Source organism: Pogoniulus pusillus, chromosome 14, assembly GCF_015220805.1.
Source record: "Pogoniulus pusillus isolate bPogPus1 chromosome 14, bPogPus1.pri, whole genome shotgun sequence".
NCBI lineage: Eukaryota > Metazoa > Chordata > Aves > Piciformes > Lybiidae > Pogoniulus > Pogoniulus pusillus.
Window position 1 is genome coordinate 25,310,900 of NC_087277.1, and position 19,227 is coordinate 25,330,126.

Below are 19,227 nucleotides of genomic sequence, written 5' to 3' on the forward strand. Positions count from 1 at the left end.
GCCATTAATTGGAAAATCATCTGTTTGGAGAGTATCTGAGTAACACTGGATGATTCCATAAGAACACTTCATGTTTAATGTTTAAATTTTGCTATGGTCTGCTAAAAAAAAGAAGCTGTGCATGATTCCATAAGAACACTTCATGTTTAATGTTTAAATTATGCTAAGGTCTGCTAAAAAAAAGAAGCTTGAACTGAATGTGGAATTTTTGGTTACAAGACTAGATGAGTAATAACAAACAGAACAAGGAGACACAGTCTCAAGTTGTGCCAGGGGAAGTCTAGGTTGGACGTTAGGAGGAAGTTCTTCCCAGAGAGAGTGATTGGCATTGGAATGGGCTGCCCAGGGAGGTGGTGGAGTCACCATCCCTGGAGGTGCTCAAGAAAAGACTGGATGAGGCACTTAGTGCCATGGTCTGGTTGACTGGCTAGGGCTGGGTGCTAGGTTGGAGTGGATGAGCTTGGAGGTCTCTTCCAACCTGGTTGATTCAAACCAAAACGCAATAGAAAATGAATTTTATCAAGTATTTTCTGTGAGTCTCACCTTTTATGCAAAATGACAGCAGAGACAACATCTTTTCTCCTATTGTGTATTGCTTCGTGGAAGAAAGAAGCTACTGCTTTGTTGAACAGAATTTTCGCACCGTAGTCAAGGAGCAATCTTACAGCTTTTGCATGTCCTTCTCTTGCAGCCAGGTGCAAAGCTGTGTTCTGCACAGGAAGAGTGCCACAGCCATGAATCCATGAGAATAATATGTAAAGAAAACCCCAGAAGTATATCTTTCAGTCCTTTTCCATGCTGAAAAACCACATGCTGAATTCACCTGCGGGTCCTGGATACTTCTACTGGCAACATTAAAAGGTGGAATATTTTCACAGAGATTATAGACAAGTTTTGTATTCTATGTCTGCAGTTAGAGTTGCTAAATCTGAAGTGGAAACTCACAGGATCACAGGATGTTAGGGGTTGGAAGGGACCCAAGGAGATCATTGAGTCCAACCCCTCTGCCAGAGCAGGACCACACAATCTAGCCCAGATCACAGAGGAACACATCCAGATAGGCCTTGAAAGTCTCCAGAGAAGGAGACTCCACAACCTCTCTGGGGAGCCTGTTCCAGTGCACTGTGACCCTTACAGTAAAGAAGTTCCCCTTCGTGTTGAGATGGAACCTCTTTTACTGCAACTTACACCCATTGCTCCTTGTTCTAACTCAGCTGCAGGCAAGAAAAGCCAATTTGTTAACGTACTTTCATTTTGCAACTAACAAACTGCAAAAACAAACAGGTAAAAATGGTGGTATCTGAAGATACAGAACACCTACGTCAGACAATCAGAAAGAGAAGCATCCACAAGCAATCCAGATGTGCTCATACACATTTTTAAAGAGGGACATTTTTTAACTTGATATTCTTACCAAAAAATAAGACAAGAACTGGTTTAGGAATTAAGTCATACTGAAAGTGACTTTTGTAAGCCTTCACAGCTCCCTCAGATTTTGCTGGGGGAAATTAAGACCCAAGCATTGCCTTCTCCTCCAAGATATGTTCCTATCTTAGAATTCTAAATTATTTCAACACCATTTCTCAGAAAAATCAACACCATCATCTCTGCTGGAAACTGAATAGTTCTTTACAATGACCACTCCATGTTTTCTGGCAGGCAGGTTCATGCAAGAGGTCTCCAATCCAGGAAATGGGTTGTGTCTTAACATGACAAATGCTGCATTTGTCCAAACTTCAGAGCAAGACAGGAGCTGTATTTGTTGGACACTGCTGTGCAGAACAGATGGATTTCAAGTAGGATGTTAGCAAGACATAGTTGATACTCTGTATAAGGTCTTTAAATCTAAATTACCAGTGTTTGTACTACACTGTTCAAATATACTCTTGCATTGTAAAGGGGGCAAGAGGGACATGCCTAACATACTGAGAGTTTACATTTTCCACTAGACTATTGCTTGTGTTCAGTCTTCCACACAAGAACTGGATAACACTTTCAGCAATCACATATTAATCTCTAAGCATTAAAATGTCTCAGAAAATTCAATATTACCTTCAGTGGCTGGTCTAGAAGTATCAGCAGACAAGACACAAGTAATCCTGTGTGAATACCTACCCCTTCTTCATCCACTCTGTCAGTACACTTCACATTGGTGTCCAAAATGATCTGCATTGTGCGAGTGTATCCTCCAAAGGCAGCATGGTGCAGGGCTGTCCAACCTTTATAATCACTGACATGTAGCAGTAATTTATAATTAGTAATTATAAATTGAATACTGGTTATAAAGTTAGAGTTAAGGTAAATTCCTCCTCTTTTGACTCTTTTCCTTGGCATGACCACTGCAGAGACATCCACGTCTTCTGTCAACTCTTCTGTGATTAACAATGGATCATTTGGAATTAGAAGATTTAACTCAATGTTTGAGTCTCCTTCTCTCATTTCTTCTATTTTTATATATATATGGATTGATCTCCTTTTCTTCTATGTCCCTTGACAATGACATCAATGCTTGCAATAGTCCTTTACTAATATGTGGCAACAGAATCAGGACCACAGAATTATGTATTTAATGATAGTGCAAATACAAGCCATTGTAATCCCTATTAATATTGCTTCACCTTAGTATAAGAAAACTCATCAAGCCTTTTATCACATAGAACCTAGCAGGACATTTCTTTTAAAAATGCCACACTTAAGTCTAAATTAAGCCTAAATGTATACACATACCCATGTGTACACAGAGATGAACACATACACATGTAAGTGATGTAGAGGTGTGTGTACACATAGATGAACACATATACATATGTTGATATATAGGTGTATGTTATCATCTCTCTCCTCACAAGGTGTGCCAGTCCAGCTAAGGACACTAGAAGTGGAAGGCTTGATGGTAGTCCATTTAGTGGGTCCTCATCAGTCACAAATAATGAATGTATGACAGGTCCTTATCAGAATGCTTAGGCTTTGAGGTGTAGCAATGGACTTGGAAACACAGGGCTTGACAATTAAAGCTCCAGAGTCTACCTTGGAAACACGACTCTGAACTTTTGGTATCTGGCTGCTGACTTTACAGGTGTGAGCCTGGAAGCTTTTGTAGAGCTGAAAATGATCTGAGGATCTGACTTGAAAGCAAGACTTAAGAGTGCAAGGCAAGTTGCCTGTGAACCACCAATCCTAATCACTCCTGTGCAAGCTTGTAAATAAAGCTGTATTAGTTCCAAACCGATTTTTTTCCCATCAAAAGGTTCAATATCCTCCTCCCAGCTGTATTTGGAAAAGCATCAGTTTCCTCAGTACTAGAAGCCTTGCTTTACAGCTAGCCATGATTCTATGTGTCAGGCTGAAGCAAGGCACACTCAGCTTAGTTTCACTAATATTTTATAAACATGCTTTTATTTTGTATCTTTTAACTATTTTCATTTATTCTACTTCTATTTTAATAACTCAGCAGATGGTCATAAAATGGAAGGCAATGTCTCCTTTCTTTGCCTTAATGCACAGAATTTGGTTTACCTACCAGAGAAAAAGGGCCCCTCTCTTCAGAAGGAACTGAACTACCTTCTCATGACCATTCTGAGCTGCCAAATGGAGGGGAGTCATTCCCTTCTTATCACCTTCGTTCAAAAGTCTGGTGTCTTTCATATCTCTTATAAGGCGTTGGCAGGTATTGATGCGCCCATAGCTTTGAAAGACAAACAGAAGGATTCATGTCAAAGAAACACAGATGAAAAACCAAAGGCATTGGCTCCACTGCCTAGACTACTAACCTGGCAGCAAAGTGCAATGGGGACTTCTTGTCCCTGCTCTTGGAGTAGATGGAAACGTTGAGGCTGAGTAAATTGTTTACAGAGAGGGCCACACCTTGTCTGCATGCATAATGCAGGGGGGTGCATCCTTCATTATCTTCATCCACTACAAGGTTTTTGATATGTTCCATCTGTTTGCCCACCAAAACAAAACCCCAAAACAGAGAATTATATTTTTATCACGAATACTCTACTGTTCATAATGGCTTGTAACAAAAGCACTAATACTTTAAGGCAGTATTTAAAAGTAAGAAACAAACTTTAGGAAAAATGAATTCAGTAACAATGAGCATTTAACACCTGCTGATTTGTGGCTCACCATATTTGCAGACAACCACTCTTTGAACACAGCAATTTGCCACTCTGCACCCTTACTGCAAGCCACCCATGTTACAAGTGTAATACTGGAGATTGTTCTTTGCTGCCATTCAACCACAGAACCTATTGCTGCCAGCAGAAGGCTTGTCTAGAACATCAGGACAGGTTATAGTGTGTATTCAGTAACAAAAGTGTTGGCTATCAAGAACCATCAGTTCACTGGTTTGCAGTGTCATTTTATTTCCCCTATTTCTCTTTCTCCATTTCCCTCTCTTCACTCTGTACTAACATTTTCTGCTCCTGCAGAATATGCTGTAAACTATTTAACTCCTAGACCTTGACTACTTATGAGCACATCCCTTAGTTTTACTGCATGCAAGCTGGCAAAACAGAAGTGAAAAGTTCTGTATTTTATTGCCTACCTCTTGAGCTATTCAATCCCCCAACAGCAAAATAATATATGGGATTATGTTATTCCTTTACTGCCTTTGAAATGTTTTCAGAAGAGATATGTACCTCTTCAAACTGCATCCTGTGACACTGGGCAACTTAAAAAGTGCCACAACGTTTTAAACCCAGTCGCAGATAAAAGGATAGCTGTTTTTCCCTTTACATTTTCTAGTCAGGGTGATGCAAAGACACAAAAATTGATGCTTACTGTACCTGCAGAAACTTCTCATTCAGATGCTGTAACCCACCAGGCTGCAATACTGTCAAATGCAAGAAATTCCGACCAAGATGGTCCTTTAATGACACATTTGCTCCTAGATAAATACAGAAATAAACACCAGCAACTTCAAAACTGCTAGCCCCTGGCACAAAGGAACAAAGATGTTTATAAATGGATATTCTTTCAAGTCAACATTACAGCATATAGTTTTGCTTACAAAACCCCTCCTGGCACCCAGATGCCTCAGGTGTGCACGCATTTCGTGCTTCACTGCAGCACTAAGGTTTAGGTGAAGCCTTTATATACAGAGATACTGAGCAGCCACAAATCAAAATGCAGTTTAAAGATGCAGATCATCACCTATTCTCAGCTTTCAGAGCTGTGGTCTTGTTACAGCTTCAAAACTTATCACAGGGCTTATTACAAAATCAGTTATATTACTGTTAACAAGAGACAATATACTAGCAGTAATCAGCTTGCAGCAGAAGTCTAGCTCAAACATTTTCAAGGTGGCCCTGATTATACCAAATCACAGCTTGAAACATGAGCTTTAACATTGAAAAGCTGATAGCTGACATGAAACATGACACTGTAAGTGCTGTATTTGCTCCATAGTTCTGCTCACTTTGTGAACTGCTAAGGAATGCAGAGATGAAAAGTGTCATAGAATCATAGAATCAACCAGGTTGGAAGAGACCTACAAGATCATCCAGTCCAACCTAGCACCCAGCCCTAGCCAGTCAACTACACCTTGGCACCAAGTGCCTCATCCAGTCTCAAAGACCTCCAGGGACGGTGCCTCCACCACCTCCCTGGGCAGCCCATTCCAATGCCAATCACTCTGCCAACAACTTCTTCCTAACATCCAGCCTAGACCTGCCCTGGCACAACTTGAGACTGTGTCCCCTTGTTCTATTGCTGGTTGCCTGGGAGAAGAGGCCACCCCCCACCTGGCTACAATGTCCCTTCAGGTAGTTGTAGACAGCAATGAGGTCTGCCCTGAGCCTCCTCTTCTGCAGGCTGAACACCCCCAGCTCCCTCAGCCTCTCCTCATAGGGTTTGTGTTCCAGGCCTTTCACCAGCCTTCTCGCCCTTCTCTGGACACGTTCAGTGTCAGTGCCACCCTGACCACAGTTTGTGCCACACACATTTTCCTACAGCCCGTTCACTCTGTATTACAAAGGGTGTAATCAGCACACTAATTGTTCAAGTTAAGAGCAAAATGAGATGAAAGGTTTCAACATGTGTGAGCTCTGCTCAAAGGAAGTACATCATCTCTGTATTTTTTTTTACCTTTTGAGAGCAGTAAGTTCACAATTTTCCATGATGCACACGAAGTGGCCAAGAGAAGTGGGGATCGACCTTCTATGTCAACACTATCGATGTTAGCTCCCTGCAATAAAGATTTTAAGTGGATCATGAGTAATGAATCATAGAATCAACCAAGTTGGAAGAGCCCTCCAAGATCAGCCAGTCCAACCTAGCACCCAGCCCTAGCCAATCAACTAGACCATGGCACTAAGTGCCTCATCCAGTCTTTTCTTGAACACCCCCAGGGACGGTGCCTCCACCACCTTCCTGGGCAGCCCATTCCAATGTCAATCACTCTCTCTGTGAAGAACTTCCTCCTAATAAATGAACTTTTTAAATGGTGCTGCTCTTTATAAGCATGGCAGAATTAGAGGCATTCTTAGCAACTCCAGATAAACAAATACTAAGACCACACTACATCTCTACATAGAACTACTACCCACAGCCTAGCAGTCATCTATAGGTATAAATTCAGATGTCTAAGTAATGGTGTCCTAGTTTTAGGTATATTGTACTCACAAGTCATGATTTTTTTTGGTAGATGATCACAGTATCACAGTATCACCAAGGTTGGAAGAGACCTCACAGATCATCAAGTCCAACCCTTTACCACAGAGCTCAAGGCTAGACCATGGCACCAAGTGTCACATCCAATCATGTCTTGAACACCCCCAGGGATGGCAACTCCACCACCTCCCCGGGCAGCCCATTCCAGTGTCCAATGACTCTCTCAGTGAAGAACTTTCTCCTCACCTCAAGCCTGAATTTCCCCTGGCATAGCTTGAGACTGTGATGTTTCCATGCATTTCAATACTCAAAATATGTAATTCTAACTTAAAAGCATTGAGATTGAAGCTCTGGGGAAATGCAAGCTCTTCTTAATTATGTGGTCTTAGCTAGGAAATAGTTACCAGGACAGGACCCTTCTGGATCTCTGTGCTGTATGAATACTTTCAAGAAGTAATGCACTCAGATTAGCATAGTTCCATCTGTATATCTTATCTTCATTTTCTATTCTTCATCATGAAGAGGTGCATGTTTATTTATCTAATATGTATATACAACATATATACTGTATTCTATATGTACCCAGGGGTTTTGACACACTCTCTTTAGGAAGAGCACAAAAACTAGAATGAGATATTAGGGCAAATCCCCTCTTTTTTCCCAAGGTTCTCATTGCCAGGACAGTATGATCACTATGGTCACAATATGACTAAGATCACACCAGCAAAATACTATGAGCATAAAAATATCTATCTAAATAAATCCACCAAGGGAGTATGAAGAGACAAGGAAATGAACCAATCATATGAAAGTAGATTTTATGACATTTTAGATATCGTTTTTCTAGATATTGAGTTGCAAGCCAAATTGGATGAGTACACAGAAACTCAGTTTTGTTTCAGATAATATCCAAAGATCATTGAAAGAATAAAAAAGAAAATCAATGTGAGTTTTTCCATTAACTTGAATCATCTCTGGATCCAGTCCTAATTTGAGAGAGAATTAAACACAGTCATGAGCAATATTTACTTTCTAGGATGGTAAAAGCTGTAATGTAGCAACAAGAAACATTTAATAAATGTACAATGATTACCACAGACAACAGGAAGCTTCAAATGTATGTTGGTGAAATGTTTGAGATCCTTTCCCCAGTTACCTTTCTACAAGGTCAGACAACCTCTTTAACATGTTCTTGTTCACCAGAGAAACAGAAAACATTTTTATCCAAGTGGCCTCTTCATTTCAGTGAACAGAGGGTAGCAATTTCCAATTAGTTATGCAATCTTTAATCACTTTTCCTCCAGTTGACACCATTGCTCAGCCTTCAGCAAAAGGAATTCAGCAGCACACTAACAAGAAGGAGCAATTTACACCTTTACACATACGTCTGCCATACAGCTAAGAGTTCATAAAATGTAGTTTCTGAGCTCCTTTTACTTTTGGATTTAGACATTAATATAAATGAATTAGACATGAATAAGATTATTTTTTGGGTACATACCAATTTATATGGAAAGCCAAACCAAGCCTCAGCACAAAGAGGCCAAAATGGCACTAAGAGCATAAAAGTTTGTTCTGAGCAAACGTAGCATTAAAGATATTCCCTCTAATACTTTGTGCATGCGAAGCCTCAGCAAGCGAAATCTTGACTGTGCATTTATTGGGCAATAACCTCCGATAGAGAGGTTTTGTCAGACAAATTTTAGCAGTCAAACTCCATCACTTCACATTCGAGTTAAAAATAAGCACAGCATCAATTTCTGACTAGATCAGATACCCCTAAGAGTTTCAGAGAAAAGGAGAGCTGTAAGTAGAAGAGAGTTTTTCCTGATGTAATTGGCATGAAATCAAGTAAAAAAACCTAATCGTGTATAAAATGACACAGAAGCCTACTGACTGCTGAACATCTCATCAGAGTGGGGCATGTAATGGTTCATTCAATGAGCACAAATGGACACTTGGAGCATAGCCAATAGCATCCCTGTTTATGTTTCTTCACTGTCTTCCTCATAATTATTCCGTGAATAGATACAATCAGACCACACAAAGCAAAAGATGTTTCTAGGTGATGCACAGCCTTGAGCATGTGGCTATGTGATCCCGGAACAATCATATGGGCATAGTTCAAAGAAATTATTTCTTTCTGGAAAGAGCAGATGAAATTCAATGCCTGTTTAGCAGTCATTTCATGTTTTACATCCTAAAGGAGGTGATGACTGAAGCAGTTAGTCCTCTTTGGTGAATAATGTTCATGAAAACTTTCTGAGTAAGGAAAGTAGAAACAAAACTGAAGCTTTGGATCCTGTGTAACTGTGGGTGTTGTGGAGCCATAACTGCCATCATGTAGTGTAACTGTCAGCTATGCATTATGAAATCTATCTATCTAAATAACCTATACATTCACCTTTATGAATTTCTTTATGCAGGTCTCTAGTGATAGATAGCAATAATCTCTGTAAACATGTTGCTTGATTAAATATTTACCATTGAAATCAAATACTCTGCCAGCTCATAATGATCAAACAATGCTGTCCTGGGGAGAAAAAGACAAAAATAGAGTAACATTAGAAAGACCATGAAGCTTCAAGCCCAAGAGAGGCACTTTCTACATTTGATGTAAAAGAAGAAGACAGAAAATAGTTGTATTACATAATTTTATTCATAATTCGTTGGACTAGATGACCTTTGGAGGTCCCTTCCAACCCAAACCATTCTCTGATTTTGATTTTTTTTGCCCTGAATTTTTGCTTCTAAACTAAGTTAATACTTTGAAAAAAATCACTGTGAGAAATGAAGACCTCACTGGTAGGTCAACAGGCACTTCAGCATTGATTTTTAACAAATCAGTCTGTCAGATTTTTTTGCTGTCCCACACAAATGTCATCTGCAACTTTGCAGCCACAGGGAAGTGTACCAACAACTGATTGTAGAATCATAGAATCAACCAGGTTGGAAGAGAACTCTAAGATCAGCCAGTCCAACCCAGCACCCAGCCCTGGACAATCAACTAGACCACGGCACTAAGTGCCTCATCCAGTATTTTCTTGAACACCTCCACGGACAGCAACTCCACCACCTCCCTGGGCAGCCCATTCCAATGCCAATCACTCTCTCTGCCAACAACTTCCTCCTAACATCCAGTCTAGACCTCCCCTGGCACAACTTGAGACTGTGTCCCCTTGTTCTGTTTCTGGTTGCCTGGGAGAAGAGACCAACCCCCACCTGGCTACAGCCTCCCTTCAGGTAGCTGTAGCTCAGAAGTTACAATTCTTGGGGGGAAGGAAAGAAAGAAGTTGAGGGGGTTTAATCTGTTTAAGCCATTTTTCATTAATTTTCTGGAGAATATAACCCCATTAGGTGAGAGCATTTGTTGCAGAACATCAGAAGCTGCTAACAATTCCATTAACTTGCTCACCCACTACTTCATTAAATTCTCAGTACAAGACCACTCCTTGATACAATTTCGAGGCAATTGGAATTGTTTTTGATATTGGCACCAAAATCTTTAACATTCTGACTAAACTACTCTGCCCTAAACCAACCCCTGTGGAGAAGCTCCAACCTATGCAAGATGTTCCACAAGATAGTATAGAAAATATAGCTGAATGATGAGAGAAACTAATATCATGGGTCATAACTTAGAGTGAAGTCTGGCAACGCAGCCTCCTACCTGTGAAGCAATGTTTCTTTATTCCCATCAGCAGCATCAATAATGGATTCCTCACCAGCATAGGATGACATCATTAACTTTACAATCTCAGTTGCTCCTTGAGTGGCAGCAAAATGAAGTGCTGTGCATTTTTCATTCTACAGATGAGAAAAAACAAAACAACATTTAAATAACCTAACCCTCAGCTCTCCACACTACACACTACTGTTCTAACCCAGGATTTCTAACGCCTAAATTTCTATAGTGGTAATGAAACTTCAGTCTTTAACTAAATTAGTGAATTCTAGAGAGATCTTAAAGACTAGAAAAGGTTGGAGATTACTTTGAACAGTTATTACAAAGCTTTTTACTATTCTATGCCAAGCCTCTAAGATAGTACACTCTAAACAACCTTTTTGAGTTGAATTTTATAAGCAGACACACAGAGCATAGAAGACATGAAGGAAGCAAAACCCACTGAAACCTATAGGCAGACCAGTACCAGTTAAACAAACAAATGTATACAATATAGAAAAGGCATCATTTTAAAATGGTTTTGACTTTCTTAAATGGAATCTTTACTTCTTCAATAAAATTTTTCTGCAGGTTAAAAATCACTTGGTCTAATATGTTATTAAACCATTTTAAGCTAGACAGTCTTAAAATTATTAAGCAATAAAGACATTATTAGCATAATGTTTGCCCAAAGAGGGTCTTGTTTAACCAGATGGGACAACTGAGCTTTGAAACATGCCTGGGAGGTTTGACTTTCTCCTTGTTAGAGTATTTCAGTGAATGCATTGGAATAGGCTTTTCACAGAGCTCTAAACGTTCTCAAAGCAGCCTAACCCATCACAAGAGGAGCAGCTGTGTGTCTGAAGAATCAAACTAAAGAAAGAAGGCTAAGGCACGTTTCTCTTTGCTCTTGTGAGTTGATGTAAAGCTTGCAAGCTATTTGACTAACTAAAGGCATTTTCAGAACTGTTTATTTATCATGACACCAGGCACAGACCCTGACACCAACAGCACCACAGCAGCAGCCACAGTATCACCAATTTGTGCTTGCTTGAAAGGAGACACTGAAAACATCATGGTGAGGCTGAGGATAAATAAGAATGTAGACAGGGTCAGACTGAAGATCTCATTTCTGGAGAAGGACAATAGCACATTGCATAGAAAAGAGTCTGTGAAGAAGGCCACAGCATTCTCCAGAGTTCTCTCCCATTTTTTTATGACTCAGGGACTTTCTGAGCCAGAGGGGATGCTGTTTTATTTAGTAGCTGAGGACTGATTTTAATTCTGGGGTCTGCCTAAATGAACTCGAATCCATTAAAAGTTTTAATCCTCAAAACCTTCTTGTGGAAAGAAACTTGTGGAAAGAAACCTGCCATTTTGCCAAATTTGAACTGGAAGAGACAATTGGAAGAGACAATGAATAATGAATATCTGTTCATCTTTTCTTTTTTGTTTGATGCCAAAGAGTTAGAGATACTCAGGTGTTACAAAAATTGTATTTCACTCCTCTCTGAGGTTTACCTGTTTTAGATCAATTTGAGCTCCAAATTCAATGCACATTTTAATCATTTCAAGGTCCCCACTCTGAACTGCCAAATGAAGTGGGCTGCACTTTCCATTATTGGTAAAATTGATGTGAGTTTTAGCAGAGTGACCCAATTCTTCACCTGAAAGACGAAAATCAGTGGAAGTTTTTAAGCAACAGTGAGATATAAAGGTGTTCAAAACAAGTATATTAACTACAGATTAACATTCTCCCCCATCAAAACACAAACCTTTCACATCTATCACTAAACAACAGTGATGCACATTTAGGAAAGCAGTTCAGAGGCTGCTGCAATTCAACAAAAGTTACAAGCACAAACTGCCCACAGGAAGAATTGTATTAACTTCTTCAGTCACCGTTACAAGCGCTTGTTTTCACTCTTTGGGAGTTAAAGCAGTACATTGGGAATAATAAATCCTACTGACTGTGTAAGAACAACAGATTTACCTTTCTTCAGAAGTATTTCCATACATGTTTTTGCACCTGAAAATGCAGCTGCATGGATAGGCATACATCCTGTTTTGTTTGGTTTACATATTTTGCCCCCGTTTTCAATCTGAAAAAGAAAGTCTAGGTATAGCTTAGTGACATACATAAACCACTACAGATGGAGTCCCCAGGTAGTTGCACAGTTTATACACAAACACCTTTTGCATGTTGTATCCATGCATCTATATGCATGGCCTCTCACAACAGGAAAGACTTTGAAATGCTGGAGCATGTCCAGAGAAGGGCAACAAAGTCGGTGAAGGGTCTGCAGAATCACAGAATGTTAGGGGCTGGAAGGGACCTTGAAAGATCATCGTTTCCAAGCCCCCTACCAGAGCAGGATCAGCTTTTTCTTTTCCCCCACAGTTCAGTTTTAGGGCTTTTTTAATCCCACTTCTCCCCCATCTTCCTCCTTTCCTCTCCATCTCCTCTTTCCCCCTTCTTCCTCTTTTCCTCTCTATCTGCTTTGTTTTCTCCCATCTTCCTCTTTTCATCTCCAATCCTTTTCCTCTCCATCTCCCTTCTTTCAGCACCACCTCCCCTTTTCCACTATATTTGCCCACACTGCATTTTCCCCTTTTTTCCCCCAAACCCAGAGCACCTGGGTGCTCTTGGAGTCTCCTCCCACCCCAGGTGTGTCCACTTTGCGCTGCCTGCCCACTCCCCTTTATAATCAGCCCCAGGAAAGGCAGAAGCCCTAAGCTTGCCCAACTGGGCAGAGGGATCCTCCTCCTGGCATCACCGGTGAGTGCCCATGGTGTGCACTGGGTGAATGGTGGAGGGGATCAAAAGGCCGGGGGGCCTGGTGGCCCCCCGGTTTGTTAGGCTAGAGAATTGATGCTCATTCTAACATCTCTAGAGAATTGCTGGTCATTTTAACATCACTTGTGGGTGCTGGCTGGGCCTACTTAGGCTGAGCTCCTCTATGTTTAGTTGCTTCTTCCTGCTCACTTATGATCACAGAATCACAGAACATAGAGGTTGGAAGGTTGGTCTGGTGAGGAGTGGCTGAGGGAACTGGGGTTGTTTAGTTCAGAGGAGGCTGACAGGATGCTTTATAATGCCCCCTACAACTCCCTGAAAGGAGGCTGGAGTGAGGTTGGAGTTCATCTTATCAGGTGATAGAACAAGAGGAAATGGTCTGAAATTGCGCTGGGGGAGGTTTAGGTTGCATATTAAGTAAAATTTCACTGCTGCAAGAGTGGTCAGGCATTGGCACAGGTAGTAGAGTCACCACCCCTGGAGGTGTTCAAGAAATGTGTGGACAGGGCATCTTGGGATGTGGTTTAATGGCTTCAATCTTAGAGCTTTTTTCCAACTGAAACAATTCTATGGTTTTATGATACATGTGCTTCATTTTGAGCTCTCTCCACCTTCAAAATCAGTTATAATTTTTCTTTAAAAATTATAATAATTTATAAATGCACTTAAATTATAATAATTTATAAAGGCACTTAAAAGTTTCTTAGTAACCTGTGCAAAGTAACTCAGTATTCAAGTGCATGATTCACTTTTCTGCATTCCACAAAGACAAAACACAGGAACAGAATAACACTGCATCAAGGTAAATTAAACCACATTAATGGATGGATAATTCATTCTACCTACCAGGATTGTCAGTGCTTCAGGATTATCCTTGTAGCATGCTACGATTATAGGTGTGTTCCCTGCTTCACCTTCCAAATTAACATCAGTACTGCTATGCTGGACTAAAATCTAAATGTAAAAGAAACCATCTGGTCAGCCATAAGCCAAACATAACAACAAAGTCCCGTTGCTTTTCTTGGTTATCATCCACACAGCTCCTGTGACTTGCTCTTTCTGCATGCTAGCAGCTCGCAATCCATAGGCAAAGGAGCAACAAAATGCAGGAGCATGCAAAAAGCAGCAGGTGATAAGTGGGGATGAGGACAGACAAAGCTCTTTACAGCAGACAGCTGAGTAATGTTAAGGTAAACACTACACACAGCTGCAGAGCATCCTAAAGTTTTATTCAGGAGTTTCCCCAATGCTAGGAAAAATACTTTCTGTAGCAAATTGCAGATGGGGACTTCCAGATGAAGCTTGTCAGAACGTCTTGTAGTGTTCTGTTGAGAAGTGCCAATGTTGCAGATCCTGCTTCTCTGGACATGTATTAGTCAGCTATGGTCAGGGGAGATGAGATTTGATGTAAGCAGGGACACTTCCAATCCTAAATCTCTGCTTCAGTCCCTATGTTACCAGTGAACACTATTAGCAGCACACCAGCATCACCTTCTATGACCATCATAGTCACCTCTATGACTGGTTCCAGCTCTTTCTGAGAAGCAAAGGAGCTGGAAATGATAATGACTGCACTGCATATTTATTCCTCTCTCTAAACATTTAATTGTTTTACAGTAATTCAATTTTTTTTCCCTGCACTGGAGGAATTAGCACATCTTAGTCACTCTCAGGCAATTTGACAACAGAAACCAAAGCAGAATTAGCTTGAGTAAACAACAGAGTGGGGAATAAACGAGAGCACACAAGTAGGCAAGAGCAGAGCTCTAAACTAAGCCCAACCCAGATATAAATAGGAAACCCATTAAAAAAAAAGTCATAGTAAACACAGATTTCTTTGTGGAAAAAAAAAATGTGAGGAGGACAGTGACGTATTTTAACACTGAAAGATTCTAAAGGATTTTGAGACTTGAATACAGGAATATATTTTTCTTTCTTTTGCTTGGATGAGCTAGAAAGAGGCAAAGGTAAAAAGACGAATGATGTAGTACTGAGATTGCAGTTCTGTGGCAAGTTCAAGAAAGCATTCTTGTTACACTTGGACAAGTGAGGATAAATGATGTAGCTGCTGTTTTACAAGGCTCAAAAAAACCTTAGTAATTTCTTTATGATCTATTTTTGTGGGGTTTTTTGTTTGTTTTAAATTGAATAGTTAGCTCTGCTGATATTCAAATTATGGTTAAATTGTTTGGTTTTAGGAACTGTTTTCTGAGTGATTTTTTTTCCTTTAAAATCCCTCCTAATTTCAAGAAAGCTTTAAAACTTGTATAAAGTTGTAGGGGGGAAAAATGCCATGCACATTTGAAATACCACATGCCTATGTGAAGTTAATCTTTTAGAATTCCTTGTGTTTGGCAAAATCTGCAAGAGTTCTCTGTGAAAATGTAGTGACTACCATAATAGCACAAACAGCAGTATTTCTCTAAAGCAGTGAGTTATTTTGTACTTGCTCTGCTAAGATGACACACACAACTTTTATAAGTGTGGCATGCTCCATGTCCTGCTCACTAAACAAAAGCATGAGGAGATACATCATATATAAACAAGGTCTTGGCACTCTGCAGGCAGCTGCAGCCAAGCTACTTATCAAGCCTCTGTATTTAAGTGGACTTTAGACTTACCTTAACAATTTCATTATGCAGGGACTGCACGGCCATATGCAGAGGTGCCATCATATTGGAGTTGAGAATGTTTGGGTTGGCTCCTCTGCTTAGAAGCAGTCTAACACTTTCAATCTGATTCTTCTTTGTGGCCCAGTGCAGTGGGGTATTTCCAGATGAATCCATCACATTTAATACTAGGTTGAAGGAGAGACAACAAAACAAACAAAACCAGAAGCAAAGTTAACCATCAAATGTTCTGATTGTACTAAAAGGTGGAAAAATGTCTTCAGTAGAGGTTTAGGTGTGTTGCATTTCTTTGAAGAGGAAGACTGCATGTCAAGTAGTGTCATGTTAAATTGAATAGATATCATGCTGAATGCATGGTGTTGATTAGAGACATCAGTCTGTTTTGTGCCCCTCATAATCTACCTTCTGTCTGCCTCTTAGAGTTATTTGATTTCCCTCATTCCTTGTCTCTTCCCTGTTTTATTTGACTTCCCAGATACTGTTTGACAGGCTGCACAGAATGAATAGCTAAAATAAGAGATGATAAATAAGTGTTTGCAAAAGTAAGAAGATTAAAGGCCATTATCTGTTCTAATTTAAGAGCCCAGAAGTAAATCAATTCATGCCAGTTATAAAAGGATCACTTCTACACACACTTTGAACTTTAACATTTCAAACATTTTTTTTTGCTATTGTTAAGACAAATTTCACATTGAAAAGAAAACTCATACATTTCAGACAGAATAATCTGAAATTAGTCAGCAGCAGGTGAAAAAATGAGCTTTTCAGGGCTGTTGTGTGCTTCATAACTACCCTCCAATCTGTCAGTGGAGTCCGAGGTAGTTCACCAGGCTCATTAATAACTACCATACAACACCTCTTAGAGTTTTCCACTACTCAAGGCCTCACTTTTTCCTAGTGACCATTTCTTCCCCAGGTTTCTTTGGATGGCCTGTCACATGCTCATCCTTCCCCATTAGTAAGTTGAAGTGGGGTGACAACTTGAATGCCAAGTGTAAGAAAACCAATTCTGCACTTCAAGTGTCATAAGTATAACACGAGGCAAAAAGTCATGCCTACAGTACTTAACAGCAGTTTTCCTATCAGAAGACTGAGTTCCAAACAAAATAAGAGATGCTGATGTCCTATTAGAGAGAGAACAGCCCTAACATCACAAGAGCAACCCAAACCACACCTGAGACACTGCAAACTGTGGCTGACAGTTTTAATTAAGTTTCAATCTATAAATGCAGATAAGAGATTCCAGTTTTTATTCATCTAGCTAACAGACATTTTGACTGTTTAACTATTTCATTCTGATAAATAAAATAGTTCATAAAATGTGTTACCTTCACATGAAGAATCGTCTATGATCAGCTGCATTAGTTCTATTTGACCTCCTTCTGCAGCGTGATGCAGTGGGGTGGCATTTAATTCATCCACTTTGGACAGCCCACAACGATTCTTCTTAATGAAACTCCGTAGCCTACAGGCACTTCCATCTGAAATCACCTATTTTGGATACAAATACTTTCATTCCTTCTTTCTCCTAATAGGCCAGATGCTAGCAATGCTAGGACATACTGTGAGCGTGTTACCACTTTCCTGACTGTTTGATTTCATACAGAAGTACCCAAATTCTGCTCAGGTTGAGTCAAGAAGTTGATTTAACTGATTGCAAAATCAGGTCCAGATGAGAAACAGTGCAAACTTAAACCCAGAAATTGTCTTGAACACATTATTCTATCTTCTGTTGTCAGCTCAAGATCTTCCCATCACACAGTCTCAAACAGGAAACAATCACTTAATTGTTTTATACTCTTTCCAGCTGTGTTCATGTCAAATGAATTCAACAGTGGAAAATTTAATAATCTTCAAAAATCCATTTTCTAGAACTTTCTGCAGAAACTGATACTATGTCCTGAGCTTCCACATTCAACTGTTGGGGCTTTTGTGGTGCTCTTTGTCAGAGCAACAGATCTCTTCCAATGCAGCAGTATCCTAAGAGCATGCCATGGGCTATCTCAGTCTGAAAAACCCCAGCATCTTCACAGCCTAATACAGCAGAATACCCTCTGACAGCTCACCCCACTGACACCTTTACATTTGTCTAGTACTGTGCTTTGCAACCCTGCTGTTTCTTACTTTGTGGTGCTCTCCAAACAGTTTTGTTAAGAGTGTTTCAAAACCCATACCTGTATAGAAAGGTTACTCATGTGAATGGGGGCAAATACATCTGTAACATCAGTCTTATGAATCTGCAGACACAAGGGTAGCATCTGCTTCACAAATGCAAACAGAAAGAAACTAATCAGATGGCTTTGTTCAGGTAAGGTATTTAGGATGACTCAAGTATCACCAAAATAGGTCAATTACATATATAAATCTATGCATTTATCAAACATCAAAGCTATGTAAGAAAAGCTTTGTCTAGAGCCCCATATCCTCTGTTCTTTCTAATATCCTAGCTTTAATTGTAACGAATTTCAAATATTTATTGATTTAGACCATATTTTGGCACTCTCTACACTGGAAATTTTTATAAGACAAAATGCAGCCTAAATGTGGCACGATGATAGTTTCTGCCTACAGAAGTAATGCTCTACAGCCAGTGCTAAAGTTTCAGCAGTACTATAGTTAAGGAAGGTATCAGTTAGGTGCTTCCCTATATTTCTGTTGGTTCACACCAGCAGCAGCTCCTTTGTCTTCTCGTTTGACCAGCTCGGTAGTGGCAGCTCACCCAGCAGACTGACAAGGACTACAGCTAGCATGCAGAAAACGAGGCTGGAAATTAGACCTCTTCAAACTGTCGCATTGGTTTAGCCTGTGCTTGAAGATCTCCAGTTACCCAAGGTGGATCTTTTGCAAGCCACCTCTCCCTTGGTTTAATTCTTACCCTTAAAGGAGGCTTCGTTAATGCTTGGTCTGCATCTTCACAGATGCAATTATAAACGCATCACTTCTCGTCCTACTCTTTACGCAAAAGGGACAGGTTACATCCTTCCTGGCAGCATTTTCTTTGTAGATTGTGCTTTTTTCTTCTTTCCCTTTCGTTTGTCGTAAGAGTTCCTGTGCTTCTAAACTTTCCTTTTGGGACGTTTTTGCTGGATGGAACTCTATCCGCATCATGACCTTGGACCTCCCAGAGAGGTGGACTCTTTCTGGTGAGCCGTGCCCGAGGGACGGGGCTGATCCCCGCGGCACTCACCTGTCACCGCTGTGCCCTCCTGCCCCTCGGGCAGACCTCCTTCCCCTCGCGGCTCCGCCGACGAGCAAGGGGCAGGGATCATTCGCAGGAAAGGGTCTCTGGGACGTAACCGCTGTCAAGGCCGCACAGCTGCCTCCAGAGCTCTACCGCACCCTCTCTCACCTCGCCCTCCGTCTTCACATCCTCTCATCCCAGAGCCCTCAGAAGAGCACCCATCGCGGTAATCGCTTCATCCCACGCCGGTCTCGGTGCCTGAAGCAGCCTGCTGCCGCGGGCTGTCTCCCCTGGCTGCGCCGCCACCCAGCACCCGGGACCGCCACTCCCCCCGCGCCCC

At 40.7% G+C, this 19,227-nt stretch overlaps 1 protein-coding gene and 1 long non-coding RNA gene across 2 annotated transcripts in view; one reads left to right on the forward strand and one right to left on the reverse strand.

The window, feature by feature from the left end:
• Nucleotides 1–19,227, reverse strand: part of TRPA1 (transient receptor potential cation channel subfamily A member 1) — a 39,327-nt gene that overhangs the window by 19,954 nt on the left and 146 nt on the right. The window contains exons 2-14 of the mRNA XM_064153984.1: nt 17,035–17,197; nt 15,698–15,873; nt 13,923–14,030; nt 12,273–12,381; nt 11,801–11,946; nt 10,286–10,422; nt 9,100–9,148; nt 6,091–6,190; nt 4,791–4,891; nt 3,771–3,940; nt 3,521–3,685; nt 2,116–2,230; nt 544–710 (exon numbers count right to left, since the gene is read on the reverse strand). Coding sequence (XP_064010054.1) covers nt 544–710; nt 2,116–2,230; nt 3,521–3,685; nt 3,771–3,940; nt 4,791–4,891; nt 6,091–6,190; nt 9,100–9,148; nt 10,286–10,422; nt 11,801–11,946; nt 12,273–12,381; nt 13,923–14,030; nt 15,698–15,873; nt 17,035–17,197 — 1,706 coding nt within the window. The remainder of the gene's footprint in view (nt 1–543; nt 711–2,115; nt 2,231–3,520; nt 3,686–3,770; nt 3,941–4,790; nt 4,892–6,090; nt 6,191–9,099; nt 9,149–10,285; nt 10,423–11,800; nt 11,947–12,272; nt 12,382–13,922; nt 14,031–15,697; nt 15,874–17,034; nt 17,198–19,227) is intronic.
• The window catches only part of LOC135181104 (uncharacterized), an 80,246-nt gene continuing 74,041 nt past the window's right edge, over nt 13,023–19,227 (forward strand). Inside the window, exon 1 of the long non-coding RNA XR_010304725.1 lies at nt 13,023–13,058. This is a non-coding gene — a long non-coding RNA (uncharacterized LOC135181104). The remainder of the gene's footprint in view (nt 13,059–19,227) is intronic.